Source organism: Rhea pennata, chromosome 9, assembly GCF_028389875.1.
Source record: "Rhea pennata isolate bPtePen1 chromosome 9, bPtePen1.pri, whole genome shotgun sequence".
Taxonomy (NCBI): domain Eukaryota; kingdom Metazoa; phylum Chordata; class Aves; order Rheiformes; family Rheidae; genus Rhea; species Rhea pennata.
The window spans coordinates 28,619,628-28,644,091 of NC_084671.1; the positions used below are offsets into that span (position 1 = coordinate 28,619,628).

General features: G+C 44.2%; 2 protein-coding genes across 2 annotated transcripts; both read right to left on the bottom strand.

Annotated features, from left to right (window-relative positions):
- Window positions 1-609: 609 nt before the first annotated feature.
- On the bottom strand, window positions 610-2,984 carry MTERF4 (mitochondrial transcription termination factor 4). Its single transcript, XM_062583096.1, has 4 exons — window positions 2,943-2,984; window positions 2,669-2,885; window positions 2,375-2,559; window positions 610-2,263 (listed from the first exon to the last, which is right to left on the bottom strand). The coding sequence occupies exons 1-4, from the start codon at window positions 2,982-2,984 to the stop codon at window positions 1,898-1,900; spliced, it is 810 nt and encodes a 269-aa protein (XP_062439080.1). The 3' UTR covers window positions 610-1,897.
- Window positions 2,985-4,564: 1,580 nt separating this feature from the next.
- PASK (PAS domain containing serine/threonine kinase) lies at window positions 4,565-24,074 on the bottom strand. Its single transcript, XM_062583097.1, has 17 exons — window positions 23,915-24,074; window positions 22,602-22,837; window positions 21,412-21,582; window positions 19,882-20,022; window positions 19,183-19,317; window positions 18,136-18,429; window positions 17,626-17,788; window positions 16,538-16,700; window positions 14,064-15,367; window positions 13,288-13,466; window positions 11,157-11,324; window positions 10,431-10,556; window positions 9,716-9,850; window positions 7,808-8,007; window positions 6,326-6,459; window positions 5,271-5,417; window positions 4,565-4,764 (listed from the first exon to the last, which is right to left on the bottom strand). The coding sequence occupies exons 1-17, from the start codon at window positions 24,072-24,074 to the stop codon at window positions 4,565-4,567; spliced, it is 4,056 nt and encodes a 1,351-aa protein (XP_062439081.1).
- Window positions 24,075-24,464: the final 390 nt, after the last annotated feature.

The following is a 24,464-nucleotide window of genomic DNA, read 5'->3' on the forward strand; positions in this document are numbered from 1 at the left end:
CCGGTTGGAGGAGACCTTCCCTACGTAGGCGAGCTAGAAATTGTAAGCAACAGGCAGACCAGCGAGGCCAGAGGCAGCAGCGGAGGCACCGGCCTTTCTCCTGTACCCTAGTGGGTGGGTTGCAGGGGGCACTTAGGGCAGCTTCCCCTGCCTTCATATATATATATATATATATATATTTTTTTTCCTTTGCTTCGTCAAGGATCCTTGCTTTTAACTGAATTTCCAGCTCAAAAAGCAACCCGGGAACGATTAAAAAGATGATAGCTGCAGAGCGAAGGTAGTTGAAGGTTGTCCCCGCTCTCATGCCGATACGAACTGTAACGACCTGCTCCAAGCCAGCGCGGGGAGCAGCCTCCGCTCAGCAAAGGCGAGAGCCCCCCCACCCCGCACCCCACAGCGAGCTGCCTGCAGCCTTTGCCTTCCTGCTGTCCCCAAGGAGGGGGGCCAAGAAGCCACCGCTGCGCTGGTAGGAGAGGAGAGGCCCGGCACGGCAGCCGCCCCACCGCATCCAGCAGAGCAGGCAAGGGAGGAAAAAAAAAAAAAAGAAAAAAAAAAGTTTAGCTTAGAAAGGTTCCTAGTTTTTGCGAGTTTGTATGACGACACTAGTTAAACCATAGATTTGTGTATTAACGTACACGGTGTATATGCTAAATTAATACATACCAGAGATATATCATAGTTATGGTATAGAGTGTTATTTCCTGAGCAGGGCCGAGGGCCGCATCTGGTGGGAAGTTACCCCCGGAGGGGCTGCCCGGCCCAGCGTGGCACTCAGCCGGCCTCCCCTCCAGCTGGCACCGCAGGGAACTCTTACAAATACGGTCCTGTCACCCGGAGGATGCTGCTGGAGTGGAACAGGCCCAGGAGCTTGTACCGCTCCCGGCAGGCATCCTTGCCCTCCCGGCAGCTGCGGAGAGCGGCGCAGGCCGGGCCGGGAAGAGCAGCTCCCGGCAGCAGCCCGGCTGCGCAGGAGGAGGAGGAGGAGGAGGAGGTGGTGGCAGCATGAGGAAGGGGCAACGCGTGCCTGAAAGAGCAGTGCAAGGAGCAGGGCGGGGGAAGGAATATACAGAAAAACCTGTTATCAGCCAGAAGGGAGAAACGTTTGGGCCGGATCCTTCTTTTGGGGCTCCGCTCGGAGGGCCCGTGTGTGGCAGACTGCCGTTTCGGGGCAGCCCCTCGGGCACCAGGGGGACCCTGGTGCGGCCGCCGCCAGCCTTCCTGCGCAGCCGGCGGGGAGAGCGGCCGCCCAGCGCCATCCCGGCCAGCAGCGTCACCAGCTCGGCACCGCCGCCAGCTCGACACCACCGCTTCCAGGCCCAGTGCAACCCCGCGGCCCCCGCCACCCCCCCAACGCCAAATCCAGCGCGGTGGGTGACACAGCCAACAGGTTTTAACCTGGCTCTTTGAAATAAATTAGTTGCTTGGTTTTGTTTTGAATAATAATAAAAAAATACTTTATGGAAACTGGGTGTTTTTTAAAGCAGCTGGTGGGGGGGGGGGGGGGAAGGAAAGCGGCTCATTCGAGCAGCAACGCGTGTTCCCGGCCCCTCGACGGCCGGAGGCTGCTGCTAGCTGGGTGCTTTCCTCTGCCAGCTCCGGCCCCAGCTCCTCCGAGTCCCCATGTCCCTGCAGCCCCCCCCCCCAACCCCAGCGGGATCCCACCACTGCCCCCGGCATCGCGGCGAGCAGAGCAGAGGAGGCGGCCGGCCGTGCAGGGCACGTGATTTATTGCAGCCCCGCGGTCAGCGGGACGCGACCGGGCCCCTGCCCCATCCTCCTCCCCCCCCCCCCGCCCTGCCACGGCTCTCGCTCGCGGTCGGCGGTGGCCCAGCGCGGCCGGGGAGCGCCGCAGCTCTGCCCTGCGCTGTGGGAGACCTCTGGGACCCCTGGAGCATCACCTCTTTGCACCTTCGCTGTCCGAGTCCTCATCTCCCTCCGCGTACAGCGCATCCCTGTCATCTTCCTCCTCCTCCTCCTCCTCTTCCATCTCTTCCTCCTCCTCCCGAGCCAACAGCTTCTTGAAGACCTCGTACTCCTCTGGGGTGGAGCGGGCCAGGCTGGCCAGGAAGTCTCCTTCCGGGAGGTGAAGGATCGCCTTCAGTTGGGGGGTGCTGACGGGGGTCTGGCCTTTGCGGGGGGGCTGGTAGAGGCCCAGGCGCTCCAAGAAGCCGTGCCGGTTCCTGAGCTCAGCGAAGGGCGTGCGGAAGAGCCGGGCCTTCACCATCGCCTTCTGCTGCACTCCCATCCTGAAGTAGGCGTACTGCGGGCGAGAGGCAGTGCTGGCCCCCACGAGATGCCCGCGCGCACGGCTGGGCTGTGCCAAACCGAGCCAAGCCGGGCCGGGCCGGGCCGGGCCGGGCCGGCGGCTCACCTGGAAGTGGTGGTGGAGGTGGCGCGGGTCCTGCAGCAGCACGCCGGGGCAGGTGCGCAGCACCTCCGCCAGCTGCTCCGCCGTGAAGAGGCAGCTCTCCCTCAGCAGCCGCACCACCGCCTCCAGCTGCCGCCGGGGCAGGCTGAAGAGGCTCGGGCAGCCGCCCAGCACGGCCGGCAGCTCACCTGGCGGGGGGCAGAGCGCGGCAGGCCGTGGGCGCCGCGGCCGGCCACCCCCCCGCCGCCTTTCCCTTCCCTCCACCGCCGCGGAGGCTCCCGCCGCCCCGGGCCCTACCTCGGCCGAGCCCCAGGCGCCGCAGGAGGCCGGCGCGGGCCTCCAGCTGCGCGGGCGGCAGCCGCAGCAGGCCGGGGCAGCCCCGCAGCGCCCGCCGCGCCGCCTCGCCGCTCAGGCCCAGCAGCAGGAGCTGCTGCTCCGCCGCCGCCGCCCGCCGCGCCTGCTCCTCGCTGAAGCCCAGGGCCAGCTGCGGGCCCGGCTCGCCGCCGCCGCCCGCCGCCGCGCAGCCCCGCCGCGGGCAGCGCCCGAGCGCGGCGGCGGCAGCGAGCGGCACCCGGCTCCAGGCGCGCAGCGCCAGCAGCAGCCGCCCCGCCATGGCGCGGCACGGCACGGCGCGGCGCGGCGCGGCACGGCGCGGCACGGCGAGGGGGCGGCGCCGCGCTCCGCCCCGGGGCCGCGCTCGGGGGCGGGTTTTTTCCCCCCGCTCACGCTCAGCCGGAGCTCGCTGTTCTCCTCCCGTTAGCCCGCGCGCCCCCTTGGGAAGGCCCTTCCCAAATTTCAGCGCGAAGCTGAGTCGCCGGGAATTGGAACCAGAAGCGGGCCCTGCCTCCGTGCCTTGGCTCAGCTCCGGCTGTGTTTTTCCCGTGAATCGGAGCAGTTAGGCAGTACCGCCGGGGGAGAGGCACACGCTGGGCTCAGCGCTGCTCTTTCAGTAGTTTAGGTGGCATTAAGAGAGTCGGTTACTTTTATCCAGCAAAGCCTGTATTTCTCCTCGCAGGGTCTCTATCTCACTACACAAAGTAGAGCTAAGAAGCGATTTTATTACTTACGTGTCAATATTTTGAATGGGTCAGAGACAGTTCTCTTAGCTGAATCTAAATTTTCTTTCCAGTATCTTGTTAAAATGAAAGAATATTTTCCTAAAATTCTTTTGAGGATCAAGAGAGGACTTGGACAAAAGAAAAAGAGATGGGGGGGGGGAAAGCACATCATGGAAATTGCTGGGTTTTGAGGTAACAGCAAAAATTTTGTGCACACAAACTCCAAGCAATACCCAAATGGCAGGGAACAAACAAGATGTTTATTCATTTACTTTGAGGAAAGAGGGAAACTATGTATAAAAGTAAAAACAGCCACTAAAAATATAATCTCAATTCTGAACAGCTAAAAAAATAGGCATTAAAATCCTTCACTTAGTGCTTTAAAACACATCCTATATAAACATATATTAGCTAGAAGCTTTTCTCGAGGAATCAGTGTAGCAGTTCAAGACTGCCCTGCCTAACACTAAGTGCAGAATATCAGAGACGTCGGTGAAGATTTCCTGCTCCCTCCTTGCCTGCATTCAAACACCGGTGTCCCCCTAGACGCCTCCAAACTCACAGCACTAGCAGCATTAGCAATGTGCCCAGGACAAGAAGAAACACTGTTCTTCAACAACCCCATTGCTGCCTGGGGCTCAACAACCAATTTCCCACTGACTGAACAAGAGCACTGAAATGATCCCTTCAGGACGGCTCTGCTCCCTCGGAGCACTGGGGGGCTCCTCAGCCGTGCAGAAGCAACCAGGCCAGATCCTGGACTGTGACGGGCATCAGAAGCCTAGTTCAGTAAAAGAGAAACACAGTCAGAACTTATTACCAAGTTCCTCACGTATGCTTTGTGTGCATCTAATTATCTTTTCTGGGGAAGAACAGAAACAATTGGGGTAAGATCAACAGTTTCTGCATACCGCAGCAGTCGGGGGGGGGGGGAGCTGATTTTTCAAAGGTTGTCCCATGAGACTACACAAAATGGTTCACATCACAAGCCTTCCTTACAGCGTTACTGCACTCAGAATTTCTCAAAAACTCCCATTTTCTACAAAAGAGAAGTGCTTAAAATTCATTTCTGTGAGTTCTTGAGTGGCAGTACGTGTCCTGCGGCAAGTGAGCTATCGTTCACAGGAAAGGACTTCTACTGCAGAGAAAGACTGCAGCGATGCCCGAGACCTGAGTCCTGGCACTCCAAAGTGGCGGCCGCTCCTTGCAGGTGGGGATCTGTGTGCTCACGGTCGGAGGTGTTCAAGCGTGCCTCACCCTCCATGTACCGAGCCGGGAGGGGGTAGCTGTCTCTGCGTGTGCGCTCACCAAAACCGTTTCTGAGCCTGCTGCTTTCTAGGGAGAAAGAGAAGCAGTGTAATAGCATTTAAGAATGAACTACAAGTCCCACTAGTCAACGAGCATAACTTCAAACTAAGCGCGTTTAGATATCAGATGATTTTACTTTGCATTCATAGAATCAGTAAGGTTGGAAGGGACCTCTGGAGATCGTCAGGAAACTGCTATGATTCCACATCTCCGTAAGTGCTGTGAGCTGAGTTTAAAGCTGGTCTGATTGGAATATTAGCCAAATGGTCAAAAATGGCAGTTCTAGGATTCCCTTAGCCTAAGCTGTCAATTCCAAACAGCTGCAATTTCACTCACTTGCTAAAAGGACACACAATCTGCCCAACTCCTAGCTGAGCTGCAGGACATAGGATGGCTGTCCTCCCACCTCCTGAAAGCAAGGTGCTAACAGGAAGTTATCTTGCTAATCCGAGTTAAGCCTTTTCATAGAAATCCTTCTTCTGTGCCTGGTAGGACCTGGGTGGAGGAGGAAAGCCTTCGGAACGGCGTCTCACCTGCCTCAGCAGAGATGTATACTTCTTCCCAGGTGTAATTACCCAGGTTCACAGGCTGCTTCAGCCAAGGATCCTCCACTAACTTCGCTAGAGTTGTGCGCTGCTTTGGAACTGGATGCAAAAGCCCAGCAATCAGACTCATGAGACCTGAGGAGAGGCAAATTATTCAAATATTTTCCTGTGTACTTAGCTCTGGGAATGATCTGAGATTTCCAGGTTGTAAAAAGAGCAAACTGAGAGAAAATTGTGACACTGGGGGAGGCAGATGTGGAAGGAAATGCCAGGAAGGCAACCATAACTCACTGTTTGCAAGCCCAGTCTTGTCTTGCAGTCATGGGGGGTGGGGGAGGTGTCACATGGGATCATATTCGATCTGTGATTAAAGGTGTATTTAACATTCATGGAAAGCTTCAAGAATTTACCAGTTACCAATTGGAGCACCACTGAAACCTTATAAACATAGGGCTCCTAGGACCACAGAGAGAATTTATTGATGAAGACTTCATTAGCCTGACATGCAATTAGTTTTCTATACCCCCGATGGAAAGCAAGACCAATTATATTCTTCCTGTGAGATCAAGCCATGCAATTCATTCAGAAGTTATGAATATCAACAAAATATCATCACACACAAAAGTAACATACTGTTTGGTTGGCAATTAGTTCAAGTGAGATGAAATTGGATTAGCATTATTATACAGGTGCTGTTACAGATCTAAAGTTATCTACTAGATTGAACCTTCCCATCAGACATTATTTGCTCTGTTTTACTCAGATATAAACCTCACTGAAGTTCAACAAGATGATAGCTCAATTCATCATAATAAATGGAAGGTCTGGAATTTGAAAGACTAAAGCATATAGTAGATAACTGTATTAACTGTATGCATGAAGAACTGCAAAGCTAGTCTCAGGAGAATATCTTTGCCTCAGGGAACAGCTTTTTAAGTCATTGCAGAGCACATTTGGAACAGTTTATCCAGTTTTCTCTTCTTTCTGCTCATACTTTCCTAGGAGATCTGCCCTTTTAGAAAAGCAAATGCAAAAAAATTCACCTTCTGACACAACCCTAGGAGGATTGAGGTCAGCTGCCATGGCGTCCTCCAGTTCACAGAAGGGATTCTCTCCAAATATTAGGGTATAAAGGGTGACACCAAGTGACCACATCTCCAGCTCGGGACCTTGGTACCTATGTAGAGATGCACAAGTTTTCACAAATTCAGGCTGCAAATATACAATTGTGTGCTAAAGAATGTAAAAAAAAAAAAGGGGGGGGGGGAGAAAAAAGCTGCTAACCGTTGTTTTCCATTTTTACCATAGGAAGTTTATGAGAATTCTAATAAGGCTCTTGCATGTTTCTGAGAAGTCTGTATTATCTTTCTCCATGAAAGAAAAATAACCAAAGAATGGTCAACCAGTTTTAGCTGATGAGTATGTACAATATGCACCTAGACCTCTTTAGTCTAATGGAGAACCATTTATCTATCTGCATAGCTGGTGAAAAGAGGACTTAAGTCTCCTCCGTTTTGGTCATCAGCTGAAAGTATCGTTTAAATATTTGAATGGAAGATTTGACATTTCGGTGGAGTTCTGTTTGCCATCTCTCTCCAAACAGAAGTTAATTTTGAAATAAATGTTGAGATTCCATCTAGTTTCCAGCAGTGGTTTCCTCTCCTCCTTCCTTAACTTTTCTCACTGTTAAGAAGAGCTACCTGGAGGACCCACGAAAACAGTTGTGAAAGGAGAGAAAGATGACATACTTGCACATACAATTAATATTTACCATCTTGGGATGTAAAGCTTCCATTCAGGGAAGAGTGAATAGGGAAAAGGTAGCTGAGACCTGGGCAGCACATCCAAAATAGCAGCAAAAGAGGCTGCCACAGAAGAATCTTGGACTTCAGAGGAGCACAAAATCAGAGAGGAGATGAGCAATGATCAAACTGGAAAATTTCGCAATCAGGAAGCAAGCAGAAAGACAGGAGCAGAACGTGTGAGAAGAGAAATAGGATGGACCACCTTTTTCCAGAAGTATGAAACACATACATACTAAGGAGCAGCTACTATACAGCAATACTTGCTCATACCACCTCTCTAAAACAGCATCTACTAGTATAGACAAATCAGTGTGTTCATACACAGGTATGAAGGGATGGTTATCAAGCTGATGTGCATACTGTGAAAGATCAAGGAGGAAAGGACACATTCAGGTCACAACACAACTTGTCTAGACTCTTCTACCAGCCTGGGAATGGAAACCACAAGCTTGCTGTTGCAGTGATGCGTGTAGTATGGCAGACATTAGTACGAGGCTTTGCACAACAAGAAAGCCTGTCAACAGGCTCAGTCAGAAATAATTTTTGTATTGAAGCCTGCACAAGTAATTTCTGTCACTACAGTGCCCTAAGTCTCACTATAGACTACTGTTATCAAAGCAGCTTGGCCACTTCAACCCTGCACGCGTGCACACACACACACACACACACACACACACACTTTTGACAAAACACACAACGATGACTTCGACGGTGACGTACGGTTTGCCAGATAGCACTTCTGGTGAGCAGTATTCAATTGTCCCACAGAAAGTATAAAACAATTTGCCAGGTTCCAGGTAGGCAGCTGAACCAAAGTCCACTAACTTAATTGTGAAATCTTCAGCAATGACAATGTTTTCATCCTTGATATCTCTGTGAAGGATGTTTCTGCAGTGGAGATACCCCACAGCTGATACAAGCTGAAAGAGGAGGAAAAAAATAGGTTTGAGTGCACAGAGATAGCCTTCTGGAGAAGCTACGTAGTAACAGAATTCCAGTAGCCACATTTCGCGTTAAGGCTATGTAAACAAGATCCCGATCCTAATTTTGGTAACTGCATATGAACGCCGGAATGGCTGTCAGGATTGCTGCGATAGGTATTAGTTAGAGTGCCCTTGGGCTTGGAAAAGCCTTAGTTTGCCTTCATCTCACAAATGTGCAGGGTGAAGGCTTGCTGTAATCACAGTGCACTTACTGTTTTGGTAAGAAGTACCCGTGTGTACTGTTACAGTCCTGCAGGCTATTTTATTTTTATCCTAGCCTTTTTTTTTTTTTGGAGGGTCCTTTGATTTTTCCAGAAGGCTATTAGTGTGTGCCTCCAATACTGCAGGATGACAAAGCATTTAAGAGTGAAGTTTCATGTAAACAGTATACTCCTCCTCAATCCCATTCTTCTTTCTGCACGATTCATGCTATAATGCCATAATTAAGAATAGCATCACAATTATATCACCTTGGAAACAATCTTGATCCCTTCCAGAGTACATCTCAGCAAGAAAAGCAGATAGTTAAGGGAGAAAAGTTTCTATTTATAATACAAAGCTCCCTCTGCAGAGAAATACTGTAGAGGTATGAAATAACAAAGAACTCCTATAAACTCAAGGCTGGTTTAAGAAAAGAGCTTACCCATCAGAAGTATAAAGGGACCACAGACCGCAGTCTGTGAACACATGCTGCACAAGATCACGCAGATGCAGAGAAGGTGCAGCAGTTAAGCTGTCACCAGCGTCGCAAGCAAGAGGGTACAGACACAGCAGTGGGTTACCATGTGCAAAGTAATTCTTGCACACTTCTCCTTAGAGCAAGGCATTTACTCCAAAACACTTGAGGGGGAACTACGCAGGGACTGCTGTTGCAGACTGCTATGCAACAAACAAATCACAATTCAGTTCTCAGGCAGGCTCCTGACTCATAGCAAATCGCTTGAGTTATTTTGCATTATCCCACTTTCAGATCCAAGATAACTCCTTGATTTTAAATTCATAGAACCAGAGAACCAGGAAGGTTGGAAGGGACCTCTGGAGATCATCTAGTCCAACCCCCCTGCTCAAGCACGGTCACCTAGAGCATGTTAGACAGGGTTGCATCCAGGCGGGCTTTGAGTATCTCCAGAGAAACAGACTCTACAACCTCTCTGGGCAACCTGCTCCAGTGCTCTGTCCCTCTGCTCCTGTAATGAGTCTAAAACAAGTATTGATCTAAGTGAAAATGTGACTTATAGTGAGGTTTGGGGCAACTTCTGGGAGCCTTCCTTCTTTTCTCCAACAGCAAAATAGAGGCAGCTGCTATACAAACAGGCATCTCGGGTACTGGGAGTGCTCGCTGCCACAGGCATTGCCAGGAAGTGACAGCTTTGTAGAAAATCCTCACCTGAAGTAAGATCTTATCAAGGTTTCTGTGTTACAGGTTTCTACATAAACCTTAGAAAGGTTTTTTAGGCAGCATTTCAGTTTACAGCATCAGCCCTATAGAGTATCGAAGAAAAGTTCTGCAGTTATCGAGTACGATCCTGGGAATACATCAGTGCTTACTGATTAGCCAGAAATTCTTTTGAATGGCACAGGGTCTCAGTTCTAACATTAATGAATTTTTTCCTGCATGTAGCAAATGTACATTGCCAGCTCTCACCTGTCTGAACAGGTAGCTTGCTAATGGTTCATCCAAGTTAGGCTGACTATCAATGAATGTAAAGAGATCCAGACCAGATCCATGCTTCTCCATCACCAGCTGGAAGAATTGTTCATTTTCAAATACATCCAGTACCTATAAATAACAGACTCTTTTTAACACGCGCTTCAACCTCAAACTGCTTTTACAAACATTGTTTCCCTCTTGGGTGACTTAGTCCAAGTATATCATAATCTTTGAAGTCTCATTTCACTGAGCACAAATATTTCTTGAGAAGAGTGCAGAATTAAAACTGAAAGCAGAATCAAAATGAAGAGGAATTATTTTTCTGGGAAAAAAATAACAGAGAACAGAAATCAAGATATATATCCAAATTATTTACTGAACTACTAAATGGTTAGACTTGACAGCATACTTCCACTGCCAAGACATGCATCCTATCATCTTGAAATAATGCACAGGCTTTTCTTCTGTTAGACCCACACTTTCAGATCTGTGTTTACATCAAATGCTTTAGGCAAAAGTCCCTGGAAGGGTGTGATAATGCACTGTAACATACCCTCAAACAAAGCAGGATAACTAGGTTTCTTCAGTTCCTCAAAAGGCAGCTGTAATACAAGACACTTCCTCACTCCTGAAGAGGAGCATGAGACATTAAGCAGTCAAAGGAACAGACTGATACAGTTCAAACTGCATTTGCTCTGAGTTACTGTACCTTAATGATATTGGGGTGCTGCACCTTCAACAGGATTGCAATCTCTTGAGTAACTCTCCCTAGATCAGGATCATCTACCCAACAGTCCTCAAATACTCTCTCCTTCCAGATGAACTTTACCACAACCTACACAGAAAATAACATTTAGTATTGCCTATAAAAACATGGCTTTAAGTATTCAGTAAGTTAATTTCACAGAAAAATGTTAGTGACCGATATTACTAGAAGGCTAGAAGTGAGCCAATACGCACTGTTTATACTATTTTTAAATATACTTGAACTAATTGAGTCCTAGAAGCCAAATGCTACACATAAATGGAAGATATCCATCATTCATTTTATTTTTATTGATGCTCTGAATTCCAAGGGCTTTAAGAAGCAAGCTCTCTTTTTTCAACTCAGTTACAGCAGTAGTAACCTCTGGAAGAGGTTTACAGTAGAGATAAATGAGCAGTTAAACATCCATACAGAGAAACACCAGAACTTGCCTCTCAACACCCAGAATCCTTCTGCTGATAAAGACTAGGATCCCAAAACCTCAACATGACTATTCCACTGTAAAGTAACCACATCCTTAAGCCTTGGCACAAAAGACTTTGGGGTTTGTCATTCTCTTTACCGAACAAAGATTAAAACATGTAATTCTGTTAAGCTCTATGAATGCTCTAACTTTTCAATTTCAATCCGAAATAATCATTACAATGACATCTAGAAGAAATATTTAACCTCCTGTTGATCTTTCTTGCACCTGGCAGTCCAGACAAAGCCAAAAGATCCTTTGCCGATAAGACGGAGGGTGTCATATTTTCTTGCATATTCTCCCTCACAAGCCTTTAGTCTTTCAAGCTCTTCAGCTCTTCGGGAGTTCTCTGAAAGTGAAGTTGATCTGATAGCCTAGGTATAGATAAAAAATTAGCACGAAAAGGAAAGTGAGTAAACTACAGAATAATGTTTGTAAAATGAAGTAAACTCTGAAAAGAAAATACACATCCACAAGAATAACTGAAGAGAGTGATCTTTGCTTTTGATAGCAGGAATTGTATATTGATGTAGCCACCACCATACAAGACTATTTAATTCAACAGTTTGATTTCAGCAGCTACCAATACGGCTAATTCAAGGAAAAGGAAAAGAAAACCAAAGAACATGCACTTTAGGTGCTTGCACAAATTTCTCTATGCAAGTAGGAAAATAAAATCATGGATTTTCAGCAAATGAATATTTTATTTGCCCTATAATAAAAAAGTAGGTTACTTCTGATGCTGTCATTTTTCCAAGTAAGTGTATTCTAAATGGACAGAACTAAAAAAAGTGCTTTAAGCCCACGCAATAAATTTGCCAATTTCTCTTTGCTGCACTAAGCTAAAATGCTCTAGCATATAAAAGATATTTAACTTCCAGTGTTTACAGAACTCCCTGGTAAGAGAGCATTTTAGTTCTGTAGAGCTTTCTTAGGGGACAGAGAAAGAAAACAAGTTTAAGGAATACCCCAATAAATCCATTTTAAGGAAACACTACAGGCCGTCCTACCAAGACCTATAGTTCCGCATGAGAAATTAAACACAATGTAATTTCCTCCTGCTTTGAGTATAAGGTTTTGGGTTGTCTGGCTCAGTGATTAGTAAGCTCCTCCAACAGAGGGTGGCATCCGAAGTGCCTGAGAAGAGTATCATCATAACCATCACATTATTCCATACCAAGAAGAAACATGACAAATGTAATGGGAGGATTTATTTTCAATAATGAAATGTGGATCTACATTGCTCCATGGAACAGTGAAAACTTCCAATATTTAATCATACATGTGCATACACATATACACACACATATATATAGAAAACAATTTTCCAAAGGAAACTCAAGAGCCACCTTGTTACTCAGCCCTCCAAGATCTTACAAAAAATATTCCAAACAGCAAGACTTGCCAATTGACTGTAGCTTTTCACTCAGATATGTACTTTATCTTCCAGATCACTGATTAAAGTGGGAAAAAATAAACAAAACAAAATGTATTTCAGTAAAAGGCAGCTTCTCAGAGTATGCTATAGCCTGGAACTATCCCCACTGTACATATTACACGTATGCTGTCCAAATATGCATGCGTGCATACACACATGTGTTTATACATCTTTGCTAAAGTCATATAAAATCCAGCTAAACAAAGATTTAGGGCATGCATGTTCAAGGAGTCTAGAAGATCATCTTTATCCATTCAAAGATAGTATTTTCCCTCTCCAGCTCTGGTAAAAGTACAGTCAGCTTTACATCCCATAACTGATTAAAAAGCAGGCGTGAGTTCAGTGTTCAGACTTTATGGCATTAGCACATGCACCACTGTTCACGTACACAGCAGTTTTCTGTACACCACGTTGAATACAGCATCCCAGCAGGCAGCTAAAAAATGTTGTTCCCTTTTGTTGACGTAAGTTGCTGTGGAAGTTTTTTCAGTCTAGTATTTCCTTTTTTAAAAATGTCACATCGCCTGTGTCAGTCTGATTACACTGATTTAAAAAATAATCTCATTACACTGGTGTAAATCTCTGATGTAAAGGTACTTAAACCAGTCTAAGAACAAATTAAAAATTAGGTAATTTTATTGTTCAGATTGGGAAGCTAACTACCCTGAACCAAACACACCCTCCCAGAAGCGTTAAAGAATAGTAATTGGTCCTTTTCATGGCAGCCCCCCCCCCAAAAAAAAATTTCTTTTGACATACAAACAGGAAAATAAGGAAACAGCAACATTCCCCACCAAGCCATGACATTACTACGATGTGAAAAACTTAACAACCTTCGGTTCAGCCTGACAACCAAGCAAGAGAAGTGCTCGACATCATAAAATAGTGCAGTTTCTTACTTCTCCAAGGCTGTGTGCAGAAAAATCTGCTATAGACTGGGCAGAGCTCGCTAGACTGGAGAACAAAAACGGAGTCTTTGTTGCTTCTTTCTGGCTCTGTAGAAAGTCTTTCACCACCCAGACACAGAAGAGCACAGCAGAATCCTGCAGTTCTACACGTTTCACTTCAAAGAGTATACCTGTAGAAACAGGTGAGCGAGTTAAAATGGTGGAATGAAATTTTACTGTTGAGTACTGAGACCACAGATCTTCTATTTTATTTGGGATAACGTCTTGAAAATGAATGTCTTCATTTTCTCCATTATTTCCTGGAGGGGACACCTACTCACTAAGGAATCAGAGGAAGCTTGCAAAAGTGCAGGTGTTCTAGAGATACTTAGAGGTTACTCCCATCATTCTCCCTTTAATGGAAGTGGGTGGCTTCACATTCCAGATTTTGTACAACCAGCCACCGAATCTTACTGAATGGATGAGAAACACATTCCATTACACAATGAAATACAAGTTTTACAATGGAGTTTAAGCTTTTTGTTCAAAAACAGCTATGAGGTTCAAAGCTTTCAATCATGTTTTAAGACCAGTTTTCCTTATTCTATCTGGATTAATTTTTAAAGTAACTTTTTCTTTTAGAACATTTGTTCTTTTATTGCTTTCCAAGTAGACTTAAATGTTGTTTCTCCTCCCAGACACTTAAGCCTATCTGCTTTCTACAAAAGAGTGGGTGAAGAAGTGTCCTGTTAAGAGGTTTTGGAAGAGGAGAAATAGGTTTAACTTACTTAATTGAGAACCATCTCTGTGATAGCAATTCCCACGGTAGCTGCCTTCCAGTATCTCTGAGTTGAGATTCAACTTGCCTTCTTGTTTCATAGGGGTAGAAGTTACTTGTACCTGTACATTTTGCTTCATATGCAACCGAGAGTCTTCTTCAGGACTACCTTTACTGTTCAGTGGATTTTTGTTCAGGTTATCCACCACAGTCTCTGCAAGAGTTTCAGGCTTCTCAAGAAATGCTTTGGAGGATTCTTCAGAGTTTCCCAAATGCCTTCTAGAGGCCAGCCACCCAGAACCATCTTCTGTGGCATCACTGTTCAATAGCTGCTTTTCCTGCCTTGTTGAAAAAGCACTGTCCTGAACCAGCCTATCACCTACAGCAGAGTCCACTGCATTACAGGACACTCCTACGGGAGCTGTAGCAGCGCCTGAACAATTGGCTGAGTTCTCCTCTACACCAATATTCAGATCCAGTTCCTCAAGGCCATAGCAAATGCAGTTCAGCTCAGTGCCCAATTCTTTAATACCTTCAAAGGCTGAGGCAGCTCCTGGTGCAGAAGCACTGCAAGCTGTTGTATTTCCTGAACAAACAACTTGGATACCATTTCTTCCACTTGTGAGGAAAGATGAAGCATCATTTGGCATGCTGTTTTCAACTACAGTGTGCTTAACATTGGAATGCTTTGCATCACACGTCAAGTTTGTTTTTGACAGCTTCTCTGTAAGCACATGGCTTTGAAAGTCTTGTATGCAGTCAGTTGCTGCCCCAGACCATGGTTCATCTATCGTTGGTGTTCCAAGTGAGATACAAGTAACATCAGAAGAAGGCTTAACCAAGCTATTGGATGGAGTATCTAACACGTCTTCTAGCCTAGAACAAGCAGGAGACCAGGCAATGTTTGCTGAAGAACCTTTTCCTGAAGTATCAGTGAAATGCTGACATTTCAGAAGTTGAGAAGGTAACCCAGAGATCTCCTGACAGGCTACTTCGTTGAGGTCTTGATGATCAACTTGTAGTTGGTTAGGTGAGCTACTCGTCTCACTTGCATTCCCTTGTAGCATCACAAATGCACCAGACAGTGGACTATCACTGCTTCTTACCATTATTTTTCTGTTCTGACCTAAATCCAACTGTCGTGAATCAGATGACATGGGAAAGACCCTTGGAGAGAGCATCTTTAGAGAATTATCTGATCCTGCAGTTTCCACCGTTCTGCATTGTTCCACTGCTCTGACTGTGTCAAGCCAGCGTTCAGGTGACATCTCGCTATGGTGGGCTGACAACCCACTGGCAACAATGCCATCCTCACTGCAGGGATTCAAAGTTATTAGTTATATCATGATGACAAAAGGAGGAGAAAAGAGTCATCTGTATGCCACCCACTATACATGTACTATATTGACTATTTAAAACCTGCGCCAATCTTTTTCTTTTTAAACTTAAAAGAGAAAAGGCAGAAAGTACTTTGTACAGGCATCTGAAATCATAACAAATTCCAGCTTTACCAAGCCACTACACTTGAATGGAACTTTTCTCCTATGGATTAATTCCTTCTCTGACTCAACTTCTAAATATATTGCACAGTTCATTTACCACAACAGAAAGCCATTACATGTGGCAGGACACTTCTAGAAGATTCTTGTTGTGTTCTCAGCCATCAGCTCAAACATGGTTCATTGGAGCCTACTGCACAAGGTATTTTACCAACATTTTTATTCATAAAAATAAAGAACAGGAAAACAATCCAGGCAGCAAAACACTCACTAGGATTTGAGAGAGACATGAAAAAGAGCATAAGGAAACAATAAGTCAGTATCAGTCTGCTTAAAAAGCGGCAAGAACAGTGCTGTAATAGCCTGTATATGAAGAAAACATAGTAAACGTTTTCTGAGAGTTAAAACTGTTAAGGGTGGAAGGTTTAAAATTTCACTTAAAGTAAACTGTGTGCATCATATAGGTGCTTCTGCAGAATTTCTAATCTTGTAACAGGAAAAAGACCTAGGTGCAATAAAAATGGCTGTATCGGAGTAACAGGAGTTCTCTGTCTTAATGGATGACGTGATGGTTACCCTGACCGTCAGGAGGAATAGGGTTTAGAATTAATTTCCAGGTAGCATGACTTCAGTGCAATAATAGCTGGCATTTACCATGGAAGGAGAGAAACATCCATTGTTTCTGATCTAGTGATGACAGAACCTAATCACCTTCCCCAGCCTAGATGAAGTATTTGCTACCCATTAGGGATGAGACTCCTGTAATTTTACAGTTATAGACTGTACAGATCTAAACGAAAATTCTAAGGTAGGCAAAACTGAACTGGTCTTGCAAAAGGCACTGGGTTTCCAAAAAGAACACGTGCAGAAGATTCTTATTAAATCTTCCTACAAATATCACAGAGCTTTAGAAAAAAAAAATGTTGTTATTACCATTAGCAGGCTTGAGTTTTAGAGGCGACCACACCGTCCATGAAATGCCTACCTATTAGTAGTTGTTGGTGAGATTTCAGGAGAGGAAGAAGTACATAAGAAACTGCTCCCAGTCTTTTGCTTGGTCCCAGTATTTATTATATTGTCTTCTCTGTGTCTTCTTTCTAATTTCTGCTCTTCATCTCTGGTTGAAGATGAAGCCAAATGGTTGTTTCCTGTACCAAACAAGAAAGAAAACCATACCAATTTAGCCTATGTTTATGCATCAGTACATACAGCAGTTAAGGAAAAAAAAAAGGAAAAATCTGGGAATTGTATTGCTTATGTCATCCCCGAGACATGGGGTATAAAAGACTTGATTAAGGCAACAACACGGCCCAAACACAAGCGCTCCATCATAGCAGCAGTCTGATTAAGTCCGAGAAGTCAAGTCAGGTAGTAAAGTACATGTTTCAGGGCTGCTAAAATTTGCTTTCCTATCAAAGCGATTGCATAGGTATTAGCCTCCTGGGTTAGCTACTTTGATTTCAGAGACCAAAGGCAGGCAGATAGTTGTACAGAGACTGGAAATAAAGCTACTGTACAAATAGCAGCAAGAAAGGCCAAAACACACATACAGTCCCCGTTCCAAATGCTAAGAATTTAAAAAAGTTTTAAACTGTATTTGCATAACTCACTGGAATTGCAGGACAAAGAAAGCAAATAGTACATAGTCCAAACATTTTTAAAAGAAAGACTCAGAATAATAAAAAGACTTCCTTCTTTCCTCAGTGACAGAAGATCAAAAGGGAAAAATCATGTGGCTGCAAGATGCAGTAAAGCATGTATTATTATACCTGCAGAAGAAGAGAATAAGTGAACAAATATAGAATCTAGAACAAATATTCCATTTGTAATGTCTGAGTGCCAGTGTTTCCTCACTGAAGAAACGAATTACCTCTGGGTTACAAAGGTATCACTTCACCGAAGAGTTATTTAAGAATTTGCACACTGTCTGCTAACTCTTCCTTGCTCCAATAGCAGCTGTGCATTGTTTCCAATGCAGCTGTGTATTTCTAGGCAAAGAACTGCAAAGACATAAATTGCTCTTACAAAGCACACTCCCATATTCAGGGGCAAATCTCTCTTTGCTCATTTTACCTTTGTTACAGCAGCCTGAGTCAGTCGTGTGGGAGGCAGTAACACCTCCAAAGACACCTGCGCTTTCTGTTCCCATAGAGTCGTCAAGGGGAGGCAATGGCAAGGAGTGGTCATTGCTTCTGTCCATATTGTTATAGAAACCAGGGATCAGGAACGTAATGTTCTAAAATGGAAGGAAACCTTATGAAGCTAAGCTGACTTTCATATGTTGGGGGCAAATAGGGTTGTTCATGGAGAGCCAGGCAAAAACAATCCACCTCACTGGTGGAGAACACAGAGGTGCGCAGCTTGCTGTGGGCTGTTTGAAATTTGTTCCAATCCCTTGGCACTGCAAGACTTAGCAATTACAACAAGAGAATTTATGTATTATCCAACAATTCCCTCCCTGAACAAGTGGGATGCAGACTTTTGTCACGGACCAAATTGAGTATTGAAGGTGGCTTTACAACTCCCATGGATGTGTTGCCCAACATAACAGTCATTTTAGGGAGAATAAAATTCCTACCTTACCTTTCCCAACAGTTCTTTCTTCTCATAGCCAAACAGTGTTAAAGCAAAACTGTCCTTGATGCCATGGATGGTTCCATCTGGCTGGAGAGTAACAATGCCACTGATGGTGGAAAAAACCCTGACTGTAGCAGAATAATGATAGTCTGTGAAAGAAGTTTCTTTTTCTGTCTGTGGAATGCCATCTTTCTGCACTGCAGCTTTGTCCTCTTCCAGAGCGCTAGCTTGCAGCTTTAAACTGAGAGGAAATGTGTTACCCTCTCTGGATCGACCTACAGATCTCTGGATCCTGAGATTCTAAATAAAAGTAGGCAAAAAATAAAAAATAAATAAATAAAAGCCCTAAGCAACCACTTTATTTTTATGCTAGTATTCATATAAAGTTACACAGAAAAGTTTTCAAGAAAAAAAGGACAGAGAGAAGGAACAGGCAAAAACAAACAAACAAAAAAAAACCCAATAAATCCGGTAAATATCAAAATCAAAGTTTGTTTTTTTAAGGATATGTAACCCAGTGTTGAACTCCTGTAAGAACATCCTGACTCTGAAGACAGGGCAAGTCCATGCCACAGCCTGTCAGCAACTGAGGCATTAACAAGGCTTCTTCCATATACCTAACTGTCTCCTCCCCTTCATTCAATGCCATTTGCAAGATCTGCCTATTTTTTAAACTTTCACCCTTCAGACAAATAACTGAAATTGTCCAAAGAATATAAAGAATATAAATTATCCAAAGAATATAAAGAAGCATTAGGGGGCTGAGAGACAGTATGGTTTCCTAAAGAAACCAGGTTTCTCATGGAGTGGAAAAAGGTCTCTTTCTCAAGGACAGATCTCAAAGAGACAGGTCAGGCCTTGGTCTCATCCTTAGAAAACATCCAGACAGCAGCCATCTAAATAAGTAGCATACTTTTTTTTTTTTTTTTCCCCAGAGGATTTCTGCTTCTCTCTGAAAATGCTTCCTTTTGTTATACAAGAAGGGAAACCAATGTGCACCTATGGCCCAGGTGGTAAGAGTATGGAAGAGCCTGGCTGAAGCTTATACCATACCTTGGGGATTTTTTTGCCCAGAGGAGGAATCTGCACAGAAGGAATCAGGTCCTTTATGTTGAGCCCAATTACTTCTTCCAACGATGGGTAACCATGGAGATGGGCAAAAAGAAGGTCACATGATATAATCTCTCCCTTGGGAAGAGAATTTACAGGACTATTTTAATTTTAGCATTTTAGACATAATCCAGTCAATCCTCTAACAACAGTTTCTGCAAGTATGTAATCAAATGGCAGGAGACATCCATGAAGAGACAGTAGAATTAAACAACTGACTCAGTAAAAGCAGACATGCTATAATGAAACGCTTCTCTGATATTATTGTGTGGAAAACCCACCCCTTGTCATAGGGGAGTGGCAGAAGATTCTAAGATTCTTCATAGAATTTTTCCTCAGCAAACTGATTCCCTTCACAAGAACCCCTGCCATAAATAACCCCCTGCCAAACTTTCACTGTTCCAGTCTAAGACACCTTGGGAAGAGGGACAGTGTATTTTAATGTGACTAATTGAATATCGAGGTGAGCAGCATGAAAGAAATTTGCACAGATCCTATGCGTATGATTCTAGTTTGAGGCAGTACTATGCATACAACTAATGTTCATGAGTAATAATCTGCCCACAGAAATTATTAGATGTATCTAATTTGCACACACTCTGTCAAAAACTGCTGTAATTGGATCACTAGAAAAACACTCACATCAGCCCTGAAGGAAACAAAAGCTGAGAGTCTTTCCACTGGTTCCAGCACAACCACACAACACTGGTTGTCCTTGCTTCTCATTCGCCTCAGCCACACCGAGACAGGGATCTTCTCTTTGAAACGGCCTATAATATCCACCTTTCCAAGAAATACAGATGCAATCATAATTCAAGACTGTGGTTATGAATCAAGAAGTTCAAACAAGAATAAGATATTGACCCAAGCTTGCTCTCCCTCATTAGAAAAATATTGTGTCTTGGCTACTTACTATTTTTTTTAATTGGAAGAAACACAGCTTTAATATAGCGATGAAAAGGCTGGCAAACAATTCACTAATCATACACAGCATGTTGTTGTTGCTTTTGTTTCCTCTCAATCCCAGGAAGACTCAAGCTATTTCCTTCAGCATAGTAAATGCTGAAGTTAATCTAATACCTTACATTCAGTGAAAAGCACCACTCAGAAACACCTTATTTAAAGAAATTCCGGTAATTTGTAGGGTTCAAAGCAGCAGCTAGATCCTTGATTTGAGTATATCCCATGATGCTAATGAATACTCCACATTAGTAAGGTAGTTCTCATTTTCTGCTGCAAAAACAGTAGTTTAATTTATTGTAGGAGAAGATTCCTCTCAAATCAGATGTTTACTTCTTTTATAACCTGCAGCATTCATATCAAGCTTTTTATCATTTTTGTGTGATTTTGACAGAATGGGTTTATGAATTACACAGCAACTCCATGACAACCTATAAAATATTTGGAATTGCTGTAGTTTATAGTCTGTGTCTTCATAAGCTGTTTAAAATTTTAAATGCCGGCTTTCACTTACTCAAGTTTGGATTTTTCTTCCCAAACTCAGCTGAAGGCACAGGAAGATCAAGCTTTGAGATGCTGAGAATTTGAGTACGAAAATAACACACCCGAAAGAATGGGAGCTCATTTTCCAAACATGTTTTAGTGACAGCTCACAATACCAGCGAAAGAGTAATTTTTAGATGCTTCTCACACACTTCTCTTATAAATAACCCCCCAAAAAAGCAAAATATCAATTCTACTCTTCCACATCTAAGATGTTTTGTCACAGCCATTTCACAGTATCTGATTGATGAGTAATTTGTCACATGTAAAATGCAATTAAAAATAATTTTAAGGATATTCTAAAAGACCCAGACAACTGGAAACTTTTCAGTAATAAGTTTTTCTTTCTTAAGGAATCTATATTGTTCTTCGTTTGTTTTGTTTCTGTTTTTTAAATCTAGCGTCCTTTAAGCATTCATTTGATCACATCGTCGTGACTCTAAAGGTTTGACAGCTGGAAGGATCTCACGAGTGCCACCCAAATCATTTTTTATCATTTGAGTTCCCATATCTGCACAAGTAAACAGTCCTAAAAAATTGCTTATTTGCCAAACACCCATAAAGTTAACTATATCAGGAAATAATATTGAAAATGTCAAAAAATCCCAAACCCCTCAATCCAGAAAGCATGTGTATGGTGGGGAATATTTGCTGGAACATTTCACATACCACAGTTCCCGAAACCATTGATGTGCATCCATCAGCTCCTATGTACTCTTCACCCACAGCTTCTACTACATCTTGGCCAGATTTTGATATCAGGTGGGACAGCTTTTGACCAATGAGTTCCTGACTACTGCATCCAAGCAGTTTGCAGGCTTTGTCGTTGGCCACTAGAATCTACAAAAGTAGAAAGGAAAAGAGAAAAAGACAACAAACAAACAAAAATCCAGAAACGCATCAAGTTTCTTCAATAGATCATCATGCTGTTGCTTTAATGTGTGACAATATCACTTTACCTCTCATTGGAAAGGGAGAGGTCCTTTTTAGTTCTGAAATCTTACTACTCAACTCACTAAAACTTCTTGTTCCAGGATAAACCTCACCCAATCCTCTTTGTTAGGAGGGTCTGAGACATTGTTTTCCTTTTAAGCTTCCTGCTTTCTTACTGTCTACCCCCTCCATCCTCTTGTGTTGCTTAAATTATTGTATCTACAGAGGCAAAACTAGAGAGCTGCACTTTCAAAGAAAATATTTTGTGGCCAGCCCAGGTTATCTAGCCCTGAAGATGTGCAAAAATCACATAAATTGACATCCTTAAGCCTCTTTACAGGCCAAGTCAGGATTATGCGTCTAGCCCCTATCTCTTTATGATGGGAAAGTCTGAACTGTCAGTTCAAGTCAAAAATGAAACAATGCTTTAAATTCTCAGTATACAGTTTCAAACTAATGTTTACTTTGAGGACAAGAACAGAGAAATTCTCTCTCTCCCAGTGCAAAAAGTATATTTACTGGGGGAGACAGATCTCATGTCACCATGAGCTCATCCTAGTGAAAGTGCTTCCTTGTCACAAGGCTCAAAACATTTTCTGCTTTTCTTTTCTTCCCTCATGCCACACATCACAATTGCATTCTTCTTTATTGCCTTTTTCTGTTTGAAAAAGAGACTCAAGACCTCAGTGCATCTGATACTGTCTTGTGTGCTTTACTGACTACAATCTACGATGGAAATAAATGCATTGCCATCTTTACAGAATTATTGAGCTTGAACCAATTATAAAATACCTTCACAGTTTGGAAACTGCCTATAAATACAAGAAGGAATAACAAGCTGTTGAGCCTATAAGATGTCACACGACCGATACTAGTTATGCATTGCTTTGTTTAGCAGTTAGTATTGCAACACATACAGCAAGTACCTCTGTTGTGTTGACATCCACTGTGAAGATGGCTTTGTTGGGACTGCGTGCAGCAGTTAAAAGGTGTTGGCTGGATTCCTCCACAATAAGGGCATGCAAAAAGGAACAAGAAGCAGGACTTCCAATGGAACTGGAGAGAGAGGCAGAATCCCACTGTGCCCAAGAGCTACCAAGTTTGCTGGTACAAATGTTATGAGCCGCCAATGAAGACAAACAGTAAGAGCTCCATTTCTCTCCTGTGAGAAAGTAAAGATCAACTATGTAGCTCTAGAAGTCTACTACAGGAATATTTACGCATGAATAAAATAAAATAGTCAGATGAAACAGCCATCAAGTAATTTCATCTCAAAATATATGCTCCTAGAAATTACAAAAAAACCCAAATCAATTAAACTAAACATAACAGAAACAATTCTAATAAATAAGTCTTTTTAAGTCACAGCCACTGGAACAATTAAACTCAGTTTGTGGGCTAGAAAATATTGCCAACATGCATAAAATTCAACCAGACTAGTCAATTTTCCTTTCGCTCAAGATAATAGAGTTTAAAGGATAGGTTTTGAATTCTCTCAAGTTATAAATGTAACTGTTATTAAGTATAATTACTTTAAGTGTTCAAGCCCTTTTTAAATACTGAGTTAGTCAGAAGCCAGTTAATTAACTATTCACAAGAGCTGACACTGAAATACCTATGCCCACACCAATGTTTTATGTTACACAGTGCCAAGGGATTGTACTAAAATTTTCAGAAGTTCTGCCTGTAGAAAATGTTTCTTCAGCTAGCAGCATCGGCAATCAAACGTCATCACAAAAAGAGCAAGCTGTGCTGGAAGAGGCGTGATGAACAAGTCATCACAAGAACACCTCTGCATTTATGCACTGCGTATCTTATGAATATATTGACCATGAGAAAACAAGAGACATCCATATCTGGGACATGCTTGAAACTAAGAAGCTCTTTCCCTCCTTAACAGATTCTACTGTAATATCATCTTCCTCCCCATTTGGCAGTTTTTTATGTTTTAGAACATAATATTTAGGACACCAAGTAGCCAGCAAGCCTACAACTACCTGGTCCAGTAGCAGCCATACAGGTTGCTCCAGCACGAGTACTAGTACAGAGCAAGCATATAATGATATGTCCCCCAAAAATCTCCCATCCTGAACAAGAGGTTTTTGACAGCTTCTTATTGCTATCACCTCTAGCTTTGGAGTAGCAGAAGGAGGGAGAAAGAAGATCTGAAACCATCTGAAAGAATAATCATCTTCCCTGACAACACACGAACTCATTCATCTCGGGATGCTCTGCTCACCGGACAGAGACGCTCTGCGCCGGCACAGTTCGGAAAGCTGGCTTTTCCTCCTCCTGTTGGCCCAGGGGTAGGATCTACTTAGCTTATCAGAATCGCTCAAGTGTTGAGGGGCTGAGCCTGCCGATGAGCCTTCTGAGGAGCTATGTGCCTCGGCTGCCATAGTCAAACCCTGGTTGTCATGTCACGCCTAGAGAGCCACCGTCTGCAACAGAAACGTAGCAGCATTCCTACCGCTCGCTGCTCGTTTTAACAGCAGAAGCGGGTTATTTTTGCGGTAATTCTCTACGTTCATTCAGCGAGCAGCACAGAAACGCCCTCCCCAGCCCGCCCGTGGCGAGGAGTGCGGCCCGGCCCAGCTCACCGAGTCCTCCCTCGGCCCCTGCACGGCGCAGCCCCAGCCCCAGCCCCAGCCCCAGCCCCAGCCCCAGCCCCAGCCGCGCCGCACCGCACCCGACCGGATCGTACCCGCCGCCCTCTCAGAGCAGTTACCACAGAGCCGCGGGCGCGAGGAAGCAAGAGGCGGGACTCCCTGGCCGCGCTGCCCAATAAG

What these genes read in the sequence shown, in the direction of transcription:
- MTERF4 (XM_062583096.1), bottom strand. Translation starts at nt 2,984, where the DNA reads ATGGCGGGGCGGCTGCTGCTGGCGCTGCGCGCCTGGAGCCGG. An exon ending in CGCTGCGCGCCTGGAGCCGG is followed by an intron (nt 2,886 to 2,942) that starts GTGCCGCTCGCT and finishes GGCTGCGCGGCG; the next exon opens with GCGGGCGGCGGCGGCGAGCC. An exon ending in GCGCCTGGGGCTCGGCCGAG is followed by an intron (nt 2,560 to 2,668) that starts GTAGGGCCCGGG and finishes GCCCCCCGCCAG; the next exon opens with GTGAGCTGCCGGCCGTGCTG.
- PASK (XM_062583097.1), bottom strand. Translation starts at nt 24,074, where the DNA reads ATGGCAGCCGAGGCACATAGCTCCTCAGAAGGCTCATCGGCAGGCTCA. An exon ending in AGAAAGAACTGTTGGGAAAG is followed by an intron (nt 17,789 to 18,135) that starts GTAAGGTAGGAA and finishes CTTCCATTTTAG; the next exon opens with AACATTACGTTCCTGATCCC. An exon ending in AGCACCCCAATATCATTAAG is followed by an intron (nt 9,851 to 10,430) that starts GTACAGTAACTC and finishes TGTTATTTATAG; the next exon opens with GTACTGGATGTATTTGAAAA.